Here is a 24,398-nt window from a genome sequence, read left to right on the forward strand (position 1 = left end):
GCAGAGTCATAGGTAGCAGTGGAGAAGGGGTCATGATCTTTGCAGCTGCAGTGTGCTAATAAAGTTTGCGGCTGACAAAGTTGGGAGGCATTGCCAATACAGAGAAGGATCGGGATATCGTACAACAAGATCTGGATGACCTTATAAACTGGGGTAATAGAAATAGGATGAAATTGAATAGTGGATAGTGCAAGGTCATGCACTTAGGGACTAATAACAAGAACTTTTTGCTATAAGCTGAGGATGCAAAAGTTGGAAGTGACAGAGGAAGAGAAGGACCTGGGTGTATTGGTTGATCACAGGATGACTATGAGCTGCCAATGTGATGTGGCTGTGAAAAAAGCTAATGCGGTCCTTGGATGCATCAGGCGAGGTATTTCCAGTAGAGATAGGGAGGTGTTAGTACCGTTATACAAGGCATTGTCCAGACCTCATCTGGAATACTGTGTGCAGTTCTGGTCCCCCATGTTTAAGAAAGATGAATTCAAACTGGAACAGATGCAGAGAAGGGTTACTAAGATGATCCGCAGAATGGAAAATCTGCCTTATGAGAGGAGACTCAAAGAGCTTGGCTTGTTTAGTCTAACCAAAAGAAGGCTGTGGGGAGATATGATTGCTCTCTAAGATTACATCAGAGGGATAAATACCAGGGAGGGAGAGGAGTTATTTAAGTTCAGCACCAATGTGGACACAAGAACAAATGGATATAAATTGGCCATCAGGAAGTTTAGACTGGAAATTAGATGAAGGTTTCTAACCATCAGGGGAGTGAAGTTCTGGAACAGCCTTCCAAGGGGAGCAGTGGGGGCAAGAAACCTAGCTGGCTTCAAGACTGAGCTTGATAAGTTTATGAAAGGGATGGTATGATGGGACAGCCTAATTTGGCAATTGACTGATATCAGATTACTAGTGGTAAATATGGCCAATGGCCTGTGAAGTGATATTAGATGGGGTGGGTTCTGAGTTACTACAGAGAATTCTTTCTGGGTGTCTGACTGGTGGCTCTTGCCCACATGCTCAGGGTTTAATGGATCACCATATTTTGGTCAGGAAGGAATTTTCCCCAGGGCAGATTGGCATTCCTCTGTGGTATGGGGCACGAGTCACTTGATGGTGGATTCTCTGTATCTTGAAGTCTTTTTAAATCATTATTTGAGGACTTCAGTAGCTGAGCTTCAGATTAGGGGTCTATTACAGGAGTGGATGGGTGAGGTTCTGTGGCCTGCGTTGTGCAGGAGGTCAGACTTGATGATCATAATGGTCCTTTTTGACCTTATAATCGGAGTCTATTTTGCCCGGTGTGGAGTGAGGCAGCGGGCGTGTCAGGGAGCCCAGAAGGGAGGAGGCTTCTGTAGCCAAGCCAGAAGATAAGGACCTGGGCGGTACCATTATCTGTAGAGAATCTGGAGCCAAGACATGATCTGGAACAATGGTTCTCAACCTGTTTACCATTGTGGGCCACATATGCAGCTCTCTGTGTTATGTGGGCTTCATCCACTACCTGTATGGCCCTGCGGATGTCACATGGGCTGCAGTTGTGTGGTGATTGGGCCGCAAGCAGACCATGGGCTGCAGGTTGAGAACCACTCATCTGGAGGAAGCAGCCGCAAGACTTACTCTGTGCACCCAGCCTTTGGGCAAGAGGGAGGTCTGGACTCCGTGTTTACTGGCCCTGGGGACAGAGGTGGTGTTGGGGAAGGCCAGGAGGTCAGTGTTGTCCCTGCTTATGTTAGGTTGATGCTGTTACAGATGTAACTTGCTATGGTCTTTCTGGTAACCCTCTTGCATTGGGCACACGAGGAATGAACGTCAGCTGCGTCCACTGCTTACTGATCTGCTAACGTTACATAAGCCCCGCACCGTCACTAAAATGTATAACCCAAGCTGTCGTCTTGCATCTTTCCCTGCCAATTTCGATATCTGCAGCTCTAGGTCAGGTGATGCCTGGAAGCTCTTCTTCCCCCCCCCCCTCCTGTATTGAGCCTTGCTAAAAGCTGTTGCTTTTGCCTACCGCTCAGGTTGTCAGCTTTGCGAGAGATCATTGGCATGCTTGACACACATTCCCAACCGCTGTGTGTCTCCCGCATTGTCTGGGAGAGCCAGCATCGTACAGATCTCTGGCGGTGGTGCCCTGTGTGGATTCCCTGCAGCACTTGAAGAGGAGGTTGAGAGCTGAATCACTTTTGATTAACAAGTGCAGCTGCTTTCTGTGTTTGAAAGGGTGTGAAGAAATTAACCCTCCCCTTTTAGGAGCTTGGGGTTTTTAATTCAGGTAGTGTCACGATGTCTGCAGAAAGGGCCAGCCCTTTAGCTAGAACGCTTGGGTGGTTAATTGCAGGGAGAGAGGGACGCGCTCAGAATTCCCATCCACAGGCTACATTCGGCACACTTGAGCCATCAAAACAAGAATCTGTTCACAGTATGTTGTCCAGCTCTCAAAATCTGCAAAGTCGCTCCTAACAATGTTGATGTTTACCTTGCAGTCATTAGACCTAGAGTTAACATTCCAGTCTGAGGAAGTGGAGCAAATTCTCACCTCCTGTAGCTGTGCTGCTGTTTTAGGCTGTTGCCAGGCTTGTTCTGACTCGTGCTGGGTTCACACATTGAAGGTAGCCTACAGCTATAAGAATTGGAGGATCTGGGTTCTAGTCCCACTTCAGATCCTGCCCTTTGAGGCCTTCAGCAAATCGTTTATCTCACCTTTTTGTGACTTGCCTTCTCCACTTGTCTAGGTGGTCCTAACTTCCCCCCCTTTGCAAAGCGCTCTGAGATCTTTGGGTACAAAGCCTGTAGAACTACAGACGAACTAAAAACTGTATCTGCCGCTTTATTGGCCAAGCACAGTGAGGTTTGTGCACTTCTCTGTTGGCCTGCAGTGCGATAACTTCAGAGTGCCGCATCCACTAGATTCCAAAATTCCAGGGCGTGTTCTAGGCCTCAGTGGGCAGAACCCTTTGATTTTGGTGAAGAGCTGAATAGAGGAAATGGGAGACACGTGACGCTCCTGGCAGGGGTTGTGAATGCCAGTAGGGAAGAGGAATTGTTCAGGGTGGCCTTTAAAAAGCACGTATGGTGCATTCTTCGACATGCTACGGTCCACAGAGCCATTCCAGTGGATATCGCCAGCCTACTTGCAGTTTGGGGCAGATCCAGTGTGAGAGTCATTGGCTGCAGCACCCTGATGGTCCCCTCCAGTTTTATCTGCCTCCCCAGTGGCAACCCTGACCCCTCCCTGCTGTTAAGCTTTGCTGAGGGAAACCCCAAATAAGCAGAGCAGGGCCCTGTATGAAATATCTAAATAAATTCCTGAAGGAGGCTTGTTTTCAGAGCATTCCCATCTTCAGACAATTCTCAGGTTTTGCAGATGGATGGCAACTTTTTCCCTTTGATCTGACGTATACTCCCATTGTTCCTCTCCAGGATCATGGTAGCAATAATATTGGCTTTAGGGAAGAAAGACATTCACTTAATCTTTTCCTGTACAACTTTGCTTCAGCTTTCTCTCTGTACAGAGCTCAATCAGAAAACATGAGTGGTATGGTTCCTGGTGAATCTTGGATTCAGGACAAACACAGACATGGTGCCCAGAAAGTCGATCGTAAGCTAGGGCTTAGGATCAATATAGCAGGTATGAGGTCTCCTCTCAGAAGAATGTTAACAGAAGATGACGACGACCATAAAGGAAAACTAGTGGTGTGTCAGAGAAAAATATCCAATACTTACTGGAGCCTTTGGAGAATTCTGATCTCATACACAGGCATGCTTCAGTGATCCTGGCTTCCTGTGATACCTAGGTAGTAATTCTGGGCATCCCCTCCACATCTTATTCGGTTGCATCCATTGGCAGAGATCTAGTTCCAGCTGTATATTCTCCCCTCCCACAACTGACGAATGCAGAGAATCAGATTTTTTTTCTTTTAAGGGATCTTCCTCATTTAGTTCAAGGAATGGTTACCAGAATGAGAGTACCGAATCCACCAGCTGGAACAGAGTGATTCATTGAGGTCTCAGAGCACTGCTGTTTCCTTGGGTAACTTCCATGGGTTCCATGTTCTGGTCGCGACAGTCAACATGTCTGATTGCGTTATTCCTACTGTGTATGAAAACCCGATCGGACCTTCCTCAGAGAGAAATTCTTCTGTCCCAGGCAGAGCAAGGTTTGCTATTTCTGTGTACATTGCCCACCAAGAGGGAGATGAACACCAAGACACACATGGCGAAGTTGGATTAGCAGAGTAACTTCTACACCCAGAAATATCTCTAATTTGGTGGGCTGGTGATTGACTGCCTGGCATCTGGAAAGTGTAAATAAAGTGTCCTGAAGTCTTTCTGTATCAGGACCTGGAATAGAAGGTGGTGAATGACATCTTGCAAAACAGGACAAGGTCCCTGCTTTGTCTTCCCATCTCTGCCACTGCTCCTCTGGGCAGTACAAAAGTTAGTAAGGAGACAGGCACGGTGATACTGTTTTATGTCTTTCTGGCTGAAGAGGTAGTCGCTGTCAGGCCTGATTAACCTAGTGTTGAATTTTCGCTTGTCTTTAGCTCATGAAGGAGGTCTGCTATTGCAAGACCAATCCTCCATCTGTGACCAGGCAAGTTTAAATGAATGCTTGGGTGAAGTGATCATTGCTCCCATGGACCCTGACGGAGAAGTCAGCAAACAGAATTTATTCTACTGGTTGAGTGCAAAGACTATGATTAACTGCCATGCTAAACTGGTGAAATGTAACCTTGAGTTACCTCCACAAGGGCTTTATTGTGAGTGTATAAGAGTGTCCAAGCAAAAAGGTCAAGTCTCTGTAGTGTAATGTTTTCAGCATCTTCAAAAAAAAGGGAGTTTTGTGCAAATCCCAATATTAAATTCTTCCTTCGGGCATCAACGTTATTCCAACCTACAAGGTTGTAGGGCATGACCTTGAAACCTCATTCTGCTCCTTACAGCACCATCCATATTGGACACCTGAGGGAGTGTCATTATATTTGCTGGTCATTAGAGCAGGAAGTTTTTTGACGTTGGGAGCTTTCGCTTAAGGAGACCCTGTATTGTACTTTTAATGTAGACAAGTGATTTCATTCCCTAACTAAATTCAAGAAATAGTCCTCCTTTGGTTAAGCATCAGATCCAGTCCCTAGGAGCACAGATGGTCAGTTGACAGAGTAGTGATGTCTTCTGTATTGAGACTGGCTAGACAGCCACATGGCCATCAATATGTAAGTTCACCAAGGTCTACATTTTAGCCAGTGCATTTCCTTTCTTCTGGCAGAAGTCTCCTCCACGCCTTAGTGCTCAGAGGAAGATGGAGGAGATGTAACCTAACTTGTTTTGGATGTCTGTATTTAAAGAATGATCCTGCTTCCCCTTCTGGAGGCACACTGCTATGAAAATCCTATTGTAGCAGATCTGGTGCCTGGAAAGTCGATCAGAGCCGTAGCATGAAGAAGAATAAGAAAATGTATCCTTGCTTATCTGAAAAGTTCCTTTCTTCAAGTAATAGGATCCACAGATCCAGCCCACCCAGAGACAAATGACTCCTCCAGGTTAGAGATGGAAATTGACAGCCAAAGATTTGGATTTGTTGTCATTGAAATTTTCCATGCTCTGTAGTAGGAGAAATGGTGCAAAGTATATTTACCGCAGCCTGTAATTTAGGAAACTAGCTGTGAATGACCCTGGCTGGGAAAGTGGGATTTCAGGGAGTGACACTGCTACCAGTGACTGTCAGGCCTGGCTCTGCCCCCAAGCTGCAAGCAGGTGGAAGTACCCATTGTAATGGATCTGTTGACCTTGTTGCTCAGTTCAAGGGAATTTTCAGGTAAACACAGATGTTTTTTTTTTCTGTTTTATCTTCCAAATTCCTTGCAAACATGAACTCTCATCCTCACAACCCACCCCAGGAATATCATCCCCCGCCTCCCACTGAGGCACAGAGATGGAAGGACAAGGTCTGCGGGAGAGCCAGGATTGCTGATCTCAGTTCTGTGACATCTTCCTAAGAGCAATAAGCTTCCTAATGGTCAGATCTGCTACGCTGTGGAATCTCTCTCCTAAGAAACATCCCATGAGATGGGGCAAAGCCTTCGAGATTTGCTTCAATTGTCTCCCTCCTTCACAGTATCTTCACCTCTACTTCACTCCACATTTGCCTCTTCTGCCCTGGTTTCCCCTGCCGTGTAATTTTTCCCTTCATTTTTCTTTCCAGTTAGCTGATCCTCTGCTAACTAAACCCACCCCCCAAAAGAAAGAAAGAAAATTGTGGCACTAACATGCTGTTTGCTGCCATCAAACAGCTCACCCTGCTTGAGTGTTATGCCACTTCTCCCACCCGGTGTCTGTCAGCTCTTCAAAGCAGGGACCATCTGCTATTCTGTACAGCACCTAGCACAGTGGGGCGCCCTTCTTGGCTGGCCCTTAGGCACTACTGTAATAAACATGATTACTAATCATTATCAAAGTGGAAGCCATGCTGTGTTGCTGGGGACAGATAGGGTTATTCATAGAATCATAGGGCTGGAAGGGACCTCGAGAGGTCATATAGTCCGGTCCCCTGCACTCATGGCAGGACTAAGTAACATCCCTGACAGGTGTTTGTCTAACCTGCTCTTAAAAATCTCCAATAATGGAGATTCCACAACCTCCTTAGGCAATTTATTCCAGTGATTAACCACCCTGACAGTTAGGAAGTTTTTCCTAATGTCCAACCTAAACCTCCCTTCCTGCAGTTTAAGCCCATTGCTTCTTGTCCTGTCCTCAGAGGTTAAGAAGAACAATTTTTCTCCCTCCTCCTTGTAACAACCTTTTATATACTTGAAAACTGTTATGTCCCCTCTGTCTTCTCTTCTCCAGGCTAAACAAACCCAGTTCTTTCAGTCTTGCCTCATAGGTCACGTTTTCTAGACCTTTACTCATTTTTGTTGCTCTTCTCTGGACTTTCTCCAATTTGTCCACATCTTTCTTGAAATGTGGCGCCCAGAACTGGACACAATACTCCAGTTGAGGCTTAATCAGCATGGAGTAAAGCAGAAGAATTACTACTCGTGTCTTACTTACAACACTCCTGCTAATGCATCCCAGAATCATGTTTGCTTTTTTTGCAACAGCATTACGCTGTTGACTCATATTTAGCTCGTGGTCCACTAGGACTCCCACATCCCTTTCCTCAGCACTCCTTTCTATGCAGTCATTTCCCATTTTGTACGTGTGCAACTGATTGTTCCTTCCTAAGTGAAGTACTTTGCATTTGTCCTTATTGAATTTCATCCTATTTACTCAGACCAATTCTCCAATTTGTCCAGATCATTCTGAATTATAATCCTATCCTCCAAAGCACGTGCAACCCCTCACAGCTTGGTATCGTCCGCAGACTTAATAAGTGTACTCTCTATGCCATTTATCTAAATCGTTGATGAAAATATTGAACAGAACCTGACCCAGAATTGCTCCCTGCGGAACACCATTCATTATGCCCTTCCAGCTTCACTGTGAACCATTGATAACTACTCTCTGGGAATGGTTTTCCAACCAGTTTTGCACCCACCTTATAGTAGCTCCGTCTAGGCTGTATTTCCCTAGTTTTTTTAAGAGAGGGTTATGCGAGACAGTATCAAAAGCCTTCCTAAAGTCAAGATATACCACATCTACTGCCTCCCCTCTATCTGCCAGGTTTGATACCCTGTCAAAGAAAGCTATCAGGTTGGTTTGACATGATTTGTTCTTGTCAAATCCATGCTGACTGTTACTTATCACCCTATTATCTTCTAGATGTTTGCAATTTGATTGCTTAATTATTTGCTCCATTATCTTTCCAGGTACAGAAGTTAAGCTGGCTGGTCTCTAATTCCCCCGGTTGTCCTTATTTCCCTTTTTGTAGATGGGCACTATATTTGCCCTTTTCCAGTCTTCTGGAATCTCTCCTGTCTTCCATGACTTTTCAGAGATAATCACTAATGGCTCAGATATCTCCTCAGCCAGCTCCTTGGGTATTCTGGGATGCATTTCATCAGGCCCTGGTGACTTGAAGACATCTAACTTGTCTAAGTAATTTTTAACTTGTTCTTTCCCTATTTTAGCTTCTGATCCTGCCTTATTTTCACTGGTATTCATTGTGTTAGATGTCCAATTGCCACCAACCTTCTTGGTGAAAACTGAAACAAAGACGTCATTTAGCACCTCTGCCATTTCCGCATTTTCTGTTAGTTTTTTCCTACCTCATTGAGTAACGGGCCTACCCTGTCCTTGGTGTAACTAGTATGATTATGAAAGAGGAACTAATTTTTCTCCGGCAGCCTTCGGTGATTCGGAGAGAGAACTAGTGATATCAGTGACCCGCCAAAGAGCATTGCAGTAAAGTGCAAACCAGCATTGCGTCGGGGCATTTCCAGCAGCTCCCGTTGGACCAGGCAACCCTTCAGTCCATTTAGTGAAGTCCCTATGTTTCTTGTGTAACAAATATGCCAGGCAGAGAGCGAATCTATCTTGTGAAAACAAATATGCCAGGCAGAGAGCGAATCTATCTAATCACAGGAGTTGGGGGCATGACCTGCTCCATCCTCGCTCCTGCCAGAGAGCCCTACGCATTTAATTAAAAATGTATCCCCAGTGTGAATTAGTTACAGCTGAGATGATGCGCTTTTATTGCTGAGTGACTGCTGGAGTTTTTAACCTTTCCCGTTGGGACTTTCCATAGACTGTACAAATGATCCCCCCAGCCTCCATATCTCTCCATAAGTGCTTACCAAACCTTAGGGGGGTTTAAGCCAATATTTTGTGTCCCATGTACGGAGAGCTGTTACCAATAGAGTATTTCCTTTTATTTCTGTCTGCTTCCTACTCTTTCCCTATCATGTTTCTCATTTTTAATAACTTGGGTTTATTAGGTTTTCATCTAGAAGATTTTCAAAGTGCTTTATGGACTATCTGTAGCTTGCTCTGTCCCTGCTGAGATCAGCTATCTCTGCAGCATGCAGCAGCCATTTAACAGTGTGGATCACAGCAACGCAGACGGTCAGGGAAGGAAGCAAGTAGCCTGCATTTGATTGCAAGTGGAAGGGGCCAAGTGGCACTTCACCCACGACACTGCTCCATTGGAGAGCCAGGGAAGAACTGCCAGAGAAACTCTGAGCTCAAGCACTCTCATCTTTGCCAAGTCTGGTGTCATTCCAATGGGGGGATACATGTGTAAACTATTTAATGAGCTAATTATCAGATAAGCGTAAATTTCTGCTTGAAAACAATTGTGTGAATTTAATGCAAAGTTCTCGTCCTACCTGCCCCCTGGGAGGAAGCTGTGGGGATCAGGGTTCCCGGCTCTGGGAGTAGCGTGCCATCTGGTGGCTAGACCAGTGGTTCCCAATGGCATTGCCAAGAGCGCACCTGGCATATTCAATCTGAAAAGCTGTGTGGCTCTGGGGGACAGTAATTGGGTCTGTTGTATTAGAGACCTGGATTCTGTTCCCAGATAGCATTGTAGGTGGCCTGCAGAAATGTTAACAGCAGTCCAAGAAAGAGGTAAGCCTCAGGCTCATGGTCTCCTGGCTTGCAACTCGGTGCACCTTCCCCTAAGTCTAAGGGTGTCAGCTGAGGTGCCACAAGGCTGCCAAGCATGCAGGTACCTGGTGAGATGTGAGGTTCATGGTGGGTCTCCACGCAGGGCTCTCTTTGATGAAAGAAGCCTTGAACATCTAAACAGCATTTGGAGTGCTTCATCTACAGGCCCCTCTGCTTCTCTCCCAAACACCGTCTCAGACTTTGCCGGCACGGCCTGCCTGCTGCAGAGTTCTTACATCTTTCTTTGCAGCATCTGGTGCTGGCCGGTCTGGGTGGGTTCTGGGCGAGATGGGTCCGATGAGTCTGCATGCTCCTATTGTTGCTTATGTTCGGCAGCAATGTTATGACTCCCAGCACAGGTCATCAGTGGGGACAGATGCTGTAACCCTCGGCAACAAAAGCAAGGCCTCTAATGCTCAAGTCAAAGAAGTAACCATATAGTCTGATGGGAGATTTGTAGATGTTATGGCCAGAAGTGACCATTAGGTCATCTAATCTGACATCCTATATGGCACAGGCCAGAGAATGTCACCCCATTCCCCTGCACTCAGCCCAGTCACTTGGGTTTGACTAAAGCGTCTTCATGAAAGGCAACCAGGTTGGATTTGAAGACACGGAGAGATGGGGAATCCACCCCTTCCTTTGGCAGTTGGTTCCAATGATGATTCACCTGCGCTTTCTGTGCCGGCTCTCATTACATCTTTCTCTGCTAGGGATAAGAGTCTAGGTTGCTATGTGGATCAGCTGCCAGAGGGAGACATGCCACATGCAGCCAATGTCTTCCACTGTCTAGTGGTAAGAGCAGGGAACAGCTGGAGTCAGGATTCCTGTGTGCGTAGCAACAATATGCCAGGGGCTTTGAAGGCCAGGCTCTGCCTCCAAGTGGATCTGTGTGCTCTGGGAGGAGTGGTTGGAGCAAGGGATGCTGGGTATTATTCCTGGCTCTGCCACTGCAGTGTGTGGCTTCAGGCAAGTTGCTTCCCCTCTGCTGTGAAAGGGAGAATCACCAGAGCCTTCATGTCTTAGCAGCTCTGAGACTGGAGAAGGAGGGCTGCTCCCGGGGTTGGTGCTAGCGTGGAACTGGAACGCCTGGGCTCAATTCCCTGCTCTGCCAGCCTGTGTGCGTGACCTTGGGCCTTTGTGCCTCAGTTCCCTATTTGTACAGCAGAGATCATCCTTCCCTAGCTCCCAGTAAATTGTGAGGTGCCCAGATGCTGTGGGGATGGGAGCTGGATAAGTGCCCAAGAGATCTTGGAAAGGGCCAGTGTTATTTCCACAGTACGAGCACTCCTTAGGTCTGGGTGTGTGTCCGTCTGGGTCTGTCTCTGGGAGCCGTCTGAACCACAGGTCAGTAATGGGGGGATTTAAAGTGGTGCTGAAAGGGAAACAGCAACTTTGGAAAGCCTACTTCTGACAGGTCACGTAAAGGTGTGTTGTTGGTGCTCCCTTCTGAGATCAGCCAGGCAGCTGTGTCAGGGATCAGAGTGAGCAGGCGGCTGCGATACCTTCTCTTCCTATAGCTGGGCCCTCCAGGGTGGGGTTGGCGCAGGTTAATGGGGGGCAATGCTGGGCAAGCTTGCCTTGCTGGTGTTCCTTTGGGTGCTGCCTTCTGCCTGTCCTGATCCCGAACGTGAGTGGCATGTGACTCTGTCTGATCTGTGTTGGTTATAGGGCTCCAAGAGGATCCTGAGATCCAATGAGATTGTCCTGCCGGTCAGTGGACTTATAGAAACGGAGCTTCAGCTTACCTTCTCGCTACAGGTGAGTGAGTGCAGCCATGTGGGCTCTGAACTACAGGCCTTTTCCTTGACAGGGGGAACTCCCCATTTAGCACCTCTTTAAGCTTAGGTTTCTTCCAATGTACTTGAGTTGCTTTTTAGAGAGAAACTTTGAAGTCCCTCAGCAGATCAAACATAGCCTCTACTCTCAGCTAGAGGAGCCCTCCAGGGTCCTTAATGCCCACAAGGCTACAAAGCCTTTGGAAGTGGCAAACTGTACTGGCATAGTTACACTTAATAACACCAGGTTTCCTTGAAAGCTCCAAGCAATGACAATTCCATCACCTTCTATTTTAAATTCCCCATGCCTGCCCTCTGCCTTAAACTCAGTCTAACAGTTGAACGACCCATGTTATATTTCCGGGGTGACCTTGGGCAGGTCCTTTACCATCTCTGTACCTCAGTTTCCCCATGTGTAAAATAGGAATATTCTTAGGACCACTGGACTGGACTGTCTGGGTCATTGAGTCCATTCCCATGGTATTGCAGGCAACCCTGCCATTATTCATAGAATCATAGAAGATTAGGGTTGGAAGGGACCTCAGGAGGTCATCTAGTCCAACCCCCTACTCAAAGCAGGACTAACCTCAGCTAAATCAAATGAATGATGGAAGGGTTCAGATATTCCAGTGATGGGACCATACAAGTACCTAGATCGAGTGAGGCAGCAATGCCAAAATCAGTGGCTTATAGCTGCGCTCTTCATGCAGCGTGCCGTGTTTCCCACTGCTACTTGAGCCCCTTTGACAACTCCCTCCACCTTCATAAAATCTTGGCAGCAGAGATGTGACAGTGTGCGAATTCAGGCCCTACATGTCAGCCTGGTACCATGGGACTCTTGTGTTTTTTCTGATACACTTTGTATCTTTTTTAGATGTGACCCTTCCCCTTTCATTTGGGGAACCTACCAGCATCCCTAGAGCATAGGAGTCAGTGTCACTGATTACAGAGTGAAACGGACCAGCCTACTATAACTTCCTAAGCTGAGTGAAATGGACAAAGCAGACTAGCTTCCCCCACACCCCCCAATATTTTGCCCTCTTTAAATACACCCAAGTGTTGCTGACGACACAGCATAAGGAGATTTCCAAATGACTTTTAATCCTGCAGGAAAATGCACAGTAGGCAGTAATAAGAATTGATTGATTAAACTGTTGCAATGACATCCTTTGGTAATTTCCATCTCTTTTAGCAAATGGAAGAGTTTGCAGGCCATTCTGGCCTTGGACTGGTCCTTGGAGCAGTTCTGAATGTCCCTTTCTTCCCTACATTCAGCCAAGAGAGTGACATAGAAAGAGTCTTGTTATTTCTTGTGAGAGATACTATGTCCTCCCTTTACTTTTTTAAAATAAGACTATAACGGGGATCAAAAAAGAACTAGATGCGTTCATGGAGGATAGATCCCTCGATATTAGCCAGGATAGGCAGGGATTGCTGTTTGCCAGAGGCTGGGAATGGCCAATGGGATGGATCATGTGGTGATTACCTGTTCTATTCATTCCCTCTGAAGCCACTGACATTGGCCACTGTAGGAAGACAGGATACTGGGCTAGATGGACCTTTGGTCTGACCCAGTGTGGCCGTTCTTATGTTCTGTAATACAGGATCTAAATGGCAATGAAACTTTTGCCACACCTCATTTCCCAGTGAACGTAAAGTATTGCCCTGAGCCGTGTGTCCTGGGATTGTGTTTTGTTCTCAGATGTTGAGCATAGCACATTTGTCGTCCTGGATTATTTCAAGGTGTTCATGACCTCTCTGATCCCTCACCCCGTCCCTCGAAGCCTCTTGTATATTTCTAGTAATGGCTTTTGGAAGCTGCGGTATGCTCAGAATGGCCAGCCAGAAGACTTCCTCTTTCGACAGCTGGCTTCCAGGCACTTCTTCAAATTAACTAGTTTCCTTTCAGGAAGGAAGTACAATCAGTGGGGAGGTGGGAGGGCAGGGAACTGTCAGTCAGGGCTCCTGGGTTCTGTTCTTGGATTTTGAAGGGTAGTGTGGGCTAATGGGTAGAGCAGGGGACTGAGTCCTTAGTTCTAGTCCCAGCAATGCTACTCCCTCAGTTTGTCCTTGGCTAAAGGATAAGATCACTGGCAGCTCTAAAGACCCATTTTCGCCCTCCATGCCTGACTGTCTATTGTGCTGCATAAATCTCTGCTTCCCAAGATGGGCAGCTGGGAGCTCCGGAGCCTGCTGAGAATTGTAAATGTGTGGGCCTTAAATGGCTTTGTTGAGCCTTGACTGCCCCTTGCCATGCAAGCTGTATCCCACAGGGAGCTTATCATCAAACAGGCGTGTTTTGAGGCAAGATGGACGGGATCTTAGATCCTACTTCCATGGCTTTGTCATGCCAGCTCAGCCTGGCCGCCTGCCTTTACTGATCAGACCAAGCACAGCGTCTAAGGTGGGGGCTGATATTTGGTGCCTCGGAGGAAGATGCGCTCGGCTTTGTTGCCCAGTGCCATCCACGGAGGAGGGACGGGATGGGGGAATGCTTTCCTGAGTACTACAGCTCTCCTCTTACCCCCTGCAAACGTGAGATTTGATCATCGTTATTGTAGCTTGGCCAACGACAAGCCCTCTCCTGATCCTCAGAGCCTCCCCAGGACTGCACGGTCCACGGCTTCCATTGGAGGAAATCGACTACACTTGCACATCCACTGTAATCAGGGCACCGCCCTTTCTCCCTGCTAGCCTGGGGGACCAAGGGTCCTCTAGATCTGTCTTCATCTGTGTGTAAACACTAGCCATCAGTATGAGATGCACTTTGGGAGAGTCACTCCCCAGCATGGCTGGACATAGGGTTTTTAGCAGCCTCCCTGAGTACCCATGTGGACCAGTGGCCTGGCCAGGAGTCCCTAGATGGATCTCTGTGCCCCACACCTTCTCACCAGACCACGTGGAACCCCAAACGTACCAGGCTCTCTCGCAGCCCCATGTCATTGCTGCTCTCATGACTGTCACTTGCTCCTGCAGTACCCCCACTTCCTGAAGCGAGATGCCAACAAGCTGCAGATCATGCTGCAGAGAAGGAAGAGATACAAAAACCGGACCATCCTGGGATACAAGACTCTGGCTGTAGGGCTCATCAACATGGCTGAGGTAAGGAGAAGTCGAACAGCCGAGGGGAAGAAACGATTACATACAACCTTTCTCCTCTTCATCTCAGACAGATGCAGAGTGCTGTGTACCTAAGCTGGGCTAAGGGATGATAACCGGAGGCGCCTTGGCAAATTGTCTCAATGCTGTGTCAGCTTGGGTCATCAGTTTAAAACTCCCTGCTCAGCCCTCGTGGGGCCAATGTCTCCGTGCTGTTGACTGTCCGTGTATTCTCAGCAGCCTCCTATGGGGCACGTTGAGAGTATATGCCGCACTCTCTCTTCTCTGCTCAGGTCATGCAGCACCCCAGCGAAGGAGCTCTGGTGCTTGGACTCCACAGTAATGTGAAGGATGTCTCTGTGCCTGTTGCCGAGATTAAAATCTACTCTCTGTCCAGCCAGCCAATCGACCACGAAGGGCTCAAGTCGAAACTGTCGGGTAAGGAGGGTGCTAATTTGGATGGGGGCGTGGGGCATCCAGAGGGGGGAGGCTCATTGGCTGTCCTGTAGCCAGCATCACTAGGCGTGTGCACAGCTCAATAATGCTCACTTGGCACAACGAGCTGCTGCTATTTCCAAGATGGAGCTCAGCTGGAGGGTCCAGGGGTTTTCGTCAGAAGCAGACCCTCTCCACTGAGCATCTGCCCCCCTCCGCCCCGGCTGTGGAGGCGCTGTGCTGCAGGGAGGGGGGTGGGTGACTCACTGGGAGGGGACGCTGCGCTGCAGGTGGTGCCTCCTTCAGATGAAGAAGAAACAAGGTCCTGACCACAGTGGTCATTGAAATTCCTGAGACACTCGCTGTTTGCTCGAGTCAGGGTGTTGGAACCAGTGGCCTGACCAAAATCCATCTGGGTGATTATGTGCCACCTCCCTAAATTCCCTCCTCACCCCTGCCTTTTCACTGGGGCAAAGAATTCAATGTGGGGCTGTGTGCTGTGACACAGCTCCCATGTTCCTCTACAGAGGGAGCTGCATTTCCACGTTGTGCAAAATCACTTTTCTTCAGAGACTTGGCTTGACTAAACAGAAGCAGAACAGCTTTTTCTTGGTCCCTGAAACCTACCAGCTGTAAAAGCCGCATGCCTGCTGGTTCTGTTCTGTATTCTACAGCTTTGCTAGTCTCTTGTATGCATGGTTGGAGGTAATGCCTTAGAAAACACATGGAGCCTTTTCAGCTTCCTTCTATCCCAGCATAGCTATATTTCTTACTAGTGCTTCTGTGATGCAGCCCAGGTGAGAGCAGCAGCCAGCTGGGTATCAGCACCCTTGGTTGCCTGTAGGGTGATTTGGTCTCTGGTTTTAATGTGTTTAATCTGCAAGAGTGAAGGCAAAACGCTGCTCAGGGCCTAGTTCCACCACGTCCATTTGCATCAGATCTTGTTTGGACAGTGGAGGCTAATTCCTTCCAACACGGCTATATTTAGCCTTGCGTCTTGGAATCGTTCAGTTTATGATACTGTCTCAGATGGCTGCCTAGGCAGTAAATCTGGTTGCCAGGGAAACTGATGGAGATGCAGGCTGTGTGTTGGATTTATTTTAATATTTGGGTTTATTACCAGCAACTGCGTGACCTGACAAGGGAAGGCAGCTGGGGACTGAAAAAGGGCACCGGTTGATCTGGAAAACTGCACCCTTTCTTGTCTGGCATCTTGAGGCAAATAAAAATCAGTCCAGGTCTCTTATGGACAGAGCTTAAGTTCCTTTGAGGTGGCAGAATCTAGTCCTTGCCACAGAATTGCACTCCTTTATCTAGTTTTCATTAAAAATAAATCTGTGCAGCTCTTACGGTTGCTAAGTAAAACCTCCAAGTGTGAGGACTGTAGTAGTGTCTGCCTGAGTCTGCAGGCAGCCTGAAACAAGCATCGTCAAATGGAACCTCATTCATCTCAACGTGTTGACTCTGAAGCGTACTGATGACAATGTACATATCAATACAGATAACTGTTTAGCTGCTGAGCACATTAGTGGAAACATCCCCCTGTGTGTGTGTGGTGTGTGTGCCATGCCCCCTGACCCTGTCTTCTAGGATGTCTGGAGCAGGGGTGTTAATGCTTGTAAAATGCTTTGAGAGCCTCCAATGGAAGGCACGAAAGGGGCCCAGGCTTGTTGCTGTGAAGGGAGAGATGGTTCTATTCTGCTATATTCCGTGAGGAAATAGGAATGTAAGTATGTGAGCCATGAAATCCTCTCTCTCTCTCTCTCAAATGCCGGCACCAGCTGATCTTTGTCCTATGAAGTGGAATTTAAGCAATGGTTTTGTTTTAGTACAGTGTCCAAAGACAACTCCCCACTCCCACCTCCTTCAGACTCTAAACAGATACAAACAACTGTCTGTCAAATGGTTGGAAATACCAGATGGTCCCAAAGGGAGTGCAGGGAGCTGTTTGCAGCTCAATAATCAGCACAGTTCCCAAGTTCATCAGTCAGACCAAGGCCAGCTCATCTCAGATGTTAGGCCTGCTCCATATTCCATGCTCCCAGCCTCCCTCCACATCCTGCATTAGGTTGACTGTTTTCCATCCATTGGATGCAGGCAATGCAGGGCCGTATTATCCATTAGGCACAATAGGCACAGTGCCTAGGGCCTACGAAACAACTTTTTATATATAATTTTTTATTTTTATTTAAACTATTTATTAATGGCTTACAATCAAATTAGTTTTTTCGGTCGGGGGGCCTACGAAGGTCTTAAAACAGCCCTGAAGCAATGCTGTGATGTGAAGGCACATGAGCCTGCTATGGGGTATGGGGATGCCATCTTTGGCACTGCTGAAGGAGAGGGGCAGAGGAGGATTGACTGGATTTGTGCTAGTTTATTTGCTCTGTTAAGGCATTTGAAAGGACTCTCTTCTGCTTTTTACCTTAGGCGTATTAGGGATGGTTCTTCCCTGGGGTTTGGGGACCCTGGAGAAACTGTCTGGGAGCTTTCTCAGTCCTTAAATGAATGTGAGAGGGGTTGAATCACCCACAGACTTTATTTTCTACCAGCTGTTCATCCTGGGGGGGAGTTAAACTGATTCTAGCAGCACAGTGGAAGGCTGGCCTGGTGGCTTAGCACTTGTCTAGTTCCTTGGAGACCTGGGTTTGATTCCCAGCTCGATGGCCCAGACTACCTGGTCCACCTGGGGTAACAGTGTCTCAGTCTTGTTTTCAATAGTGACTTAGGAGCTAGCATCTCATTGAAAGCCAGTGGGATTTAGGCTCCAGGTTGCCCAAGTTACTTTGGAAAGAAGGCCTTACACCTAATTAAAGGACTGGAATACATGCCTGATAGTAAGTCTCCAGGAGTTCAAGCTATTTAGCTTAATAAAAAGAAGGTTAAGGGGTGACTTGGTCTTTAAGTACCTATGTAGGGAACAGAAATTTGATAATGGGCTTTTCAGTCTAGCAGACAAAGGTCTAACAAGAGCCAGTGGCTAGAAGTTGAAACTAGATGAATTCAGACTAGAAATAAGGCATACATTTTTAATAGGGACGGTAATTAACCATTGCAACAGCCTGCCAAGGGCTGTGGTGGATTCTCCGTCGCTGGTAATTCTTAAACCAAGATTGCCTGTTTTTTAACAGAAATACTCTAGTTCAGCCAGGAGTTAATTCAGGGAAGCCCTGAGGCCTGTGCTATACAGGAGGTCAGACTAGATGACTCCAAAGGTCCCTTCTGGCTTTAGAATCTATGAATCTAAACCACTCAAGCACTTTTGAAAATGTGATCCTCCCCTCTGTGCCTTGGTTTCCCCATCCCCCCCAGTCGGGACAGTAATCCTGCTTTTCTTCAGCCTCTTGTCTATTTAGACTGTAAATCCTTCAGGATTATCTTCCCCATGTATCTGTGCCACACCCTAGCACAAGTGGGGTCCTGACCTCCGCGAGGGCATCAAAGCACTACTGCAGGACAGGTTTACAGTAAAACCCAGCTTTCGAAAGAATCTGCATGAAAGGCCTTCTCAAGCAGCCCTGCCTCGCTTAGTCCCATGGTGTTGGAGCCCTCCTAGCTCTCCAGTCACCCACAAAGCCTTCCAGGATAGACGAGATGTGAATTTCTAATGTAAACCCAAGCCATTAAAGCCTTTCTCGTCTGTTATGCATGACCAGAAAAGGGCACAAGCTTCATTTCTGGATCACCCTTAAAACTGAGTCCTGGCTGCTTTGTGGCTACACATGGCCACATAGTACTTTCCACGAGAGAAGAGGTGTGCACTGTGCTTGTCTAATTGTGGGGAGGCCAGTGTCGGCTGCCTGCTAGCCCATCCGTAAGGTAGGCCAGGCTATACAAAGACTAAAGCCTTGGTTGGACTGCACTGTGCTGGAGGGCCAGTCTGCACTGCAAAATATCTTCTTACCTGCCAGGCTGTGATCTATGGTGTCCCTGGACCCTAAGCAAATGGAGGCTGACAACCATTCCAGTATCCCCCTGAGCCTAACCCCAGCTGTCTCTTCCAGATCGGTCCCCTGACATCGACAACTACTCAGAAGAGGAGGAGGAGAGCTTCTCCTCAGAGCAGGAGGGTAGCGATGATCCCCTGCATGGACAGGTAACCTCCCCACCCGCGTTCCCAGTCTGCTGCCCCCCCTCCGAGCGCTCTGGGCAAAGCCGCATTGCCAAGCAAAAGGCTGGCTGGGCATGGCTTCCTCCATTTGCAAACTCCTTTTTCCAGGTGGTTCAGGCTTTCCTCCAGTCCTGATCTCTGTGCACCTTAGTGCTTTTGGCTGGTTTCTGCCTTGAACTCTCCGCAGCCCTGCGTACTTCAGTGGCTGAATCAAGACTGAGAAAAGTGCCCCCAGTGAGCTCTGCAACAGTTGCCTCCCCCTTCCAGTCTGCACCTCTGGGGGGGGGGCAAAGGAGGACAAGAGGTGGTGCTGTGCCAGCAAGGGAGCTGGTTGTGTGAGCATCCCTCTTTGGGGAGGGAAAGAAGGGGCAGAGACACCCTGCAAAGCAGCCTCTCTTCGGGATCTAGCTGAGGACTGTGGACTCCAGGGCACTGATCCCTCGGCTGACTTTGTGAGCCTGCCCCGAGCAGTCACCTACGACTGGGCTGCCGTGTCCCAGGGACAAGTGAGATGCTGGTTCAGATGGTTTCATGGCAGTGTGGGCAGGTTCCACTGTCCCCGGGGAGCAGGCAGGGTTGTTTCTCTGAAGGTGCTGTCTCCCCTACCCCCCAAGGACTTGTTTTATGAAGATGAGGATCTCCGGAAGGTGAAGAAAACGAGGAGGAAACTGGCCTCGGCCTCAGCGATCACTCGGGTGAGTGTGTTCTGAGGGAGCGCTGGCTGGCTGTCCCCCTTGCCCTCGTGGCTTCAGTCTGGGTTGTACGCGGGGCCTGGCGCGTGCCAGCTGCACCAAGAGGGGTCTCTCAACTGGTAATAAGCATCTTGCAGGGGGAATGGGTGGCTGTGGGACTTGAGATGGGGCGGAAAGAGCCATTTGCCTCTACAAGTGACCACTGCTCAGCAGCGTCAGACGTATCGCTGGGGCGGTGGGGAAGCTACGTGGCTGCAATCAGGGTCACTCATCCAGGCTTGGCTGTTTGACCTAAGCCATGGCTGGGAAGCTTTGCCCTCTCTCCTAGGAACGGGTCTGTAGTAATGCTGCCTCTCACTGTGCCCAGGCTCAGAAGGCAGTTGCAAGAGCTGTTTGCACGCCTCTCCTTTAACAACCACCTCTGGATATGCAGTGCATGTTTTCAGCCTCGCAGTCTCGCCCAGTGAGCTTGTCTGGTTTGAAAGCTAAGCAGGCTTGCCCTTGGCTAGCGTTTGGAAGGGAGGCCTGTGGAGGATGAGCCAGAGGTGCAGCATGCAAACAGTGTGGGTGACTCAGGCAGAGGAGTGCTCCCCTCTGGATTGGTGCTAACCCCAGTGCACCAGCCCGGTGCTAGGGGGCGCTGTGCTGTGCTGTGCTGCACTCTGCATGTTTCCTGCCTACAGCCCCGCATCAGGTTTGGACACTCCAGTGGACTTTGAACTGTCACTTACGGTACCCGGGATGATCTATGGGGCGATGTGATGTTCTCCTTCTGTTAGCTCCTCCATCTCACAGATAACAAAGGCCTGCGCCCTTCCCTTGGGGCCCCTGATTGCTGTTCACTTCCTTGGTGTCACTGTGACGAGTCAATGGTACCGTTTTTTCACAGCAGCCAAATATAAAGCAGAAGTTTGTGGCGTTACTGAAGAGGTTCAAGGTGTCGGACGAGGTAGGTGCAGCCCTTCCCTGTCTTGTTGCAAATGCCTTCGCTGTTGCAATGGTCTGTTGTTGGGAGTCGGTGCACTGGACGGCTGGGGTCAGGGCTGTGATCCAGATCAGGTGGAAATGCCATCCCACATCACGGCTCCTCTCTCCTCCAGATGAATGGCTGGGTGGGGTCAGAGCTCAAATCCTTCAGCTGGCTCTTCTAGTTTTAGTTGTTGGAAGGGAGGCAAGTAGGGTCAAGTGGCTAGAGCGAGGGGGGCTGGGAGCCAGGACTTCTAGGTTCTGTCCTAGCTCCTCAGCTGAGTCATTCATTGCCTTTAGCAGAACACATCACCTCTGTGTCTGGTACTCAATCCTCTGCTCTCATCACCAGACCACCTCCCTCCTGGCCCTGGGAGTAAAACCCACTTCTCCCTCCCCTACATCCCACCAGAGTGGGGAATGGGACCCAGCAGTCCTACCTCTGTTACCAGTTACCCCCTGCACCAACCACTGGACCCCATTTGTCTCAGAGCTGGGGATAGAAACCGGGAGTCCTGAATTTGAGCCCCTACTTTTTCTGACCACTAGGCCCCACTCCCCTGCAGCCTTCCAACCAAAGGATCATGAGGCGAATGCAACTAAGTGGGGGCCCTTCCTGCTTCATGGGCTAAACCAGCCCCGTGCTGCTGGGTGTTAGACGTGCCTGCGAGAGGCAGTGTAGTCCGGCATCCGCCTCAATGGGGTTTCTTGCAACTTGCTCTGAAGTCTCCAGTAATAGCCACTTTCTGACACGGGATACAGGACTGGCCGAGCCACTGCTCTGCGGGTGACTCTGTGTTCTCTGGGAGATGTCAGACCAACATCTGATTATGGGGTGGGGGATGTAAGACCCTAGACGTGCCATTGGCTGGGAAGGGAGAGCCAAGAGTGGGATGAGGTGACCTTGAGGCCTCTTCCAGCACTTGCTCCTGGGGGCTTCCACAAAATACACGGTCTCTGCTTCGGATTGCCTGGCCCGCTGGTCTGCACAGTCTCCTCTCCACAGGTTGGCTTTGGCCTGGAGCACGTGTCCAGGGAGCAGATCCGAGAGGTGGAGGAGGACCTGGATGAGCTGTATGACAGCCTGGAGATGTACAACCCCAGCGACAGTGGCCCTGAGATGGAGGAGACGGAGAGCATCCTCAGCACGCCCAAGCCCAAACTCAAGTGAGTGCCGGGGGTGGGGGCAGCCTGGTGAGCGGCTGCTGCAACCAGGAGAGAGCATGGACTAGCGGGACCAGGGGACATGGCAGCTATTCCCAGCACTGCCATTGCCTTGCTGGATGAACTGGAGCAAGTCAGGTCCCTTCTTGGTGCCTCAGTTTCCCCTCCCACCTTTTCTCTGTCTTGTCTATTTAGAGTGGGAGCTCCTCAGGGCTGTTCTCTTGCTGTGTGTTTTGTGCAGCACCTGGCACAGTGGAGTCCTGATCTTGGCTGGGGCCTCCAAGCACTCTTGTAATACTACTACTAATAGTGTAGGCTGGGGAGCTAGGAGTCAGGGCTCTGGGAGTCTCTTCCCATAGGTAGGGCCCTACCAAATTCACAGCCATGAAAAATGTGTCACGGACTGTGAAATCAGACCTGCCCCATGAAATCTTGCTATTGGAGGGGAGGGGGAGAGCAGGGCTGGGGGCGCTCCAGCTGTGGGCTCCTACTGTTCCCAGGGCTCCAGCTGCTAGTCCCAGCCGGGCTGGGGAGGGACAGGACTTGTTCTTCCCCTGCACAGCTACTTTCGGGGGAGATCAGGAAGCTCCGCAGGCAGCACAAAAGTGAGAGAGGCAATCCTGTGATCCCCCTACAACAGTTGGACTTTCCAGGGCAAGGCCTGCTGGTGTGGGGTTCAAAGGCCAGAGCAGGAGCACTGACCTGTAGCTGACTCTCTGTGCAGAAGCTTTCGGCCACAGAGGGGCTCAGTGGTTACAGCGGGGGAGTAGGTGCTGGGACTCTGGGTTCCCTCCTGCCCCAGTCTTGTCCCACAAGTGCTGTGGCAACTACACCCTTCCCCACCCTGTAGCTTGGCTCCCCCTTCTAAAAGGAGGCCATGTCCCTGCCTCCCGGGGAAGGAATGTGTCTTACAGCTTGTGTACCTTTCTCACGTAGACCCATTTAACGGACCGTGGGAATTCAAGCCAGGGCACAAGGCCACCTGGGTAGAAGAGACGGCTTTGCTGCAGTTTAGCTGTAACCCGTTCCCAGGGGTTTGTCTAGACCCGGATGTTGCGCTGGGCTGAGTGAAATGGCTGCAGCTTTTGCATTTGGTCTTGTGTTGGTTTCACACTGCTGTGGTGGGGTTAGCACACCGGCTAAATGAACTGAAATGAGGCGAATGGAGAGAAGGCAGGCTTAGCCCAAAACAACCTTGCAGGCTTCTGTTCTGACTGAACGCCTGCACTGGGAAACCACCCTTCATCACCGTGCTGCAGCCAGAGGGGCTGGAACTGGGGGTGCTACCGCACCGCCTGGCTCCAAGTAATAACCTAAATACATGGTTTCCGCCTTCAGCACCCCCACTATAGACATGGTTCCCGCACCACTGGCTGCAGCTGTGTGTGAGGCCCGGGACTCAGGCTTACCTGGCATAGGCCTCTCTTGTACCAAAGCAAGGCTGATAGATGCACACACTTGCATCGTTCAAGGGAAATCTGTGCAGATCCCTACATGGACACCCTCCGGTCTCTGTTTGAATTACCCTGTTCCCAGTCAACTTAAGCTGCTCTTCAGCTGCAGCATCCATTAGACCTTTGGCACCAGACTAACTAGGCCAGTTTCACTTTGGTGTGTAAGTTAAGCCTTCTCAGCCTTCTCATGTAGACAAGGCCTGCTGTGGCTGCACAGCCCCGACCGTCCCCTGCTCGGTGCTAGAAGGAGGCGTGGCAGCACTGAAGCATTTCTAGGGGTGGGAGTGGCCCCTGGAGACAGCCCCTTGTGGAGGCTGGCAGGAGGGAAAGTTGAGCCTCTCACTCCAAACCAGGCTGGGACGTTTGATGGGTTCCTTAGCTGGGAGAGCACCTGGAAGGGAACGGGAGCTCTACGCTAGCACCCATTGCTGTACTGTCCGGTGCCGGTTTGGAGAGCCTCTTGCAAAGCAGCGCAAACCATGAGAGGAAACGGCTTTAAATATTGGTCAAAGTGTCTAACGTCCAGGCCTTGCCCGTAGGCACTGAAATAAACGTGGGATTCTCGCAGGCGCTGGGTGTTGCAGCTGTCACTGAGGCTTGAATCTCTCTGAGAACTCAGGCTTCTTGATCCCATCTGGGTGACCTGGAGCCGCTCGCGCTCTCCTCGCCCCTGGGCCAGGGCCTGCAGCAGCTCTTTGTTCCCTGATCCTCTGTGTCTCTCTCCTTCCAGGCCTTTCTTCGAGGGAATGTCTCAGTCCAGCTCCCAGACAGAAATTGGAAGCCTTAACAGCAAGGGGAGTCTGGGCAAAGATGCCACCAGCCCGGTGAGTGATCACAGGTGGAGGGAGTGGGTCCCGTGTTCCAGCAGAGGGTGCCGGATGTAGGACCACGTGGGTCTGGCTGCATGGTGATTCGCAGCAGATGTGTCACGCTGAGACTCAGACTTTGACTTCCAGTGCATGCGAATGCGGGCACAGAATCCATGCTCTCTGCCAGGTGCCCTGGCCCTGCTGGAGCCAGGTGGCTGCGGGAGTGCCAGGCACAGGCAGGGCGGTGGAGTCTCCCATTCAGCACCCTGGCGCTCCCCTCCCTAGAGCCCGGCAAATGCGAACTGGCTTTTCGAACACCAGTATTTGTGAAAGGTCAGGCTGCC

General features: G+C 49.6%; 1 protein-coding gene across 2 annotated transcripts in view; it reads left to right on the top strand.

Moving 5' to 3' along the window:
• PACS1 (phosphofurin acidic cluster sorting protein 1) overlaps window positions 1–24,398 on the top strand; it is a 97,662-nt gene that overhangs the window by 50,650 nt on the left and 22,614 nt on the right. Inside the window, exons 3-10 of one of the 2 annotated variants that reach the window (XM_067544102.1) lie at window positions 11,218–11,307; window positions 14,301–14,426; window positions 14,717–14,861; window positions 18,863–18,954; window positions 19,584–19,664; window positions 20,551–20,610; window positions 21,634–21,794; window positions 23,976–24,069. In XM_067544102.1, the coding sequence (XP_067400203.1) occupies window positions 11,218–11,307; window positions 14,301–14,426; window positions 14,717–14,861; window positions 18,863–18,954; window positions 19,584–19,664; window positions 20,551–20,610; window positions 21,634–21,794; window positions 23,976–24,069 (849 nt within the window). The remainder of the gene's footprint in view (window positions 1–11,217; window positions 11,308–14,300; window positions 14,427–14,716; window positions 14,862–18,862; window positions 18,955–19,583; window positions 19,665–20,550; window positions 20,611–21,633; window positions 21,795–23,975; window positions 24,070–24,398) is intronic. The other variant, XM_067544103.1, reaches the window with a different exon arrangement.

The sequence above is a fragment of the Emydura macquarii genome, unplaced genomic scaffold (assembly GCF_026122565.2).
Source record: "Emydura macquarii macquarii isolate MOO-44397 ecotype Brisbane River unplaced genomic scaffold, CSIRO-AGI_Emac_v2 contig_968, whole genome shotgun sequence".
Taxonomy (NCBI): domain Eukaryota; kingdom Metazoa; phylum Chordata; order Testudines; family Chelidae; genus Emydura; species Emydura macquarii.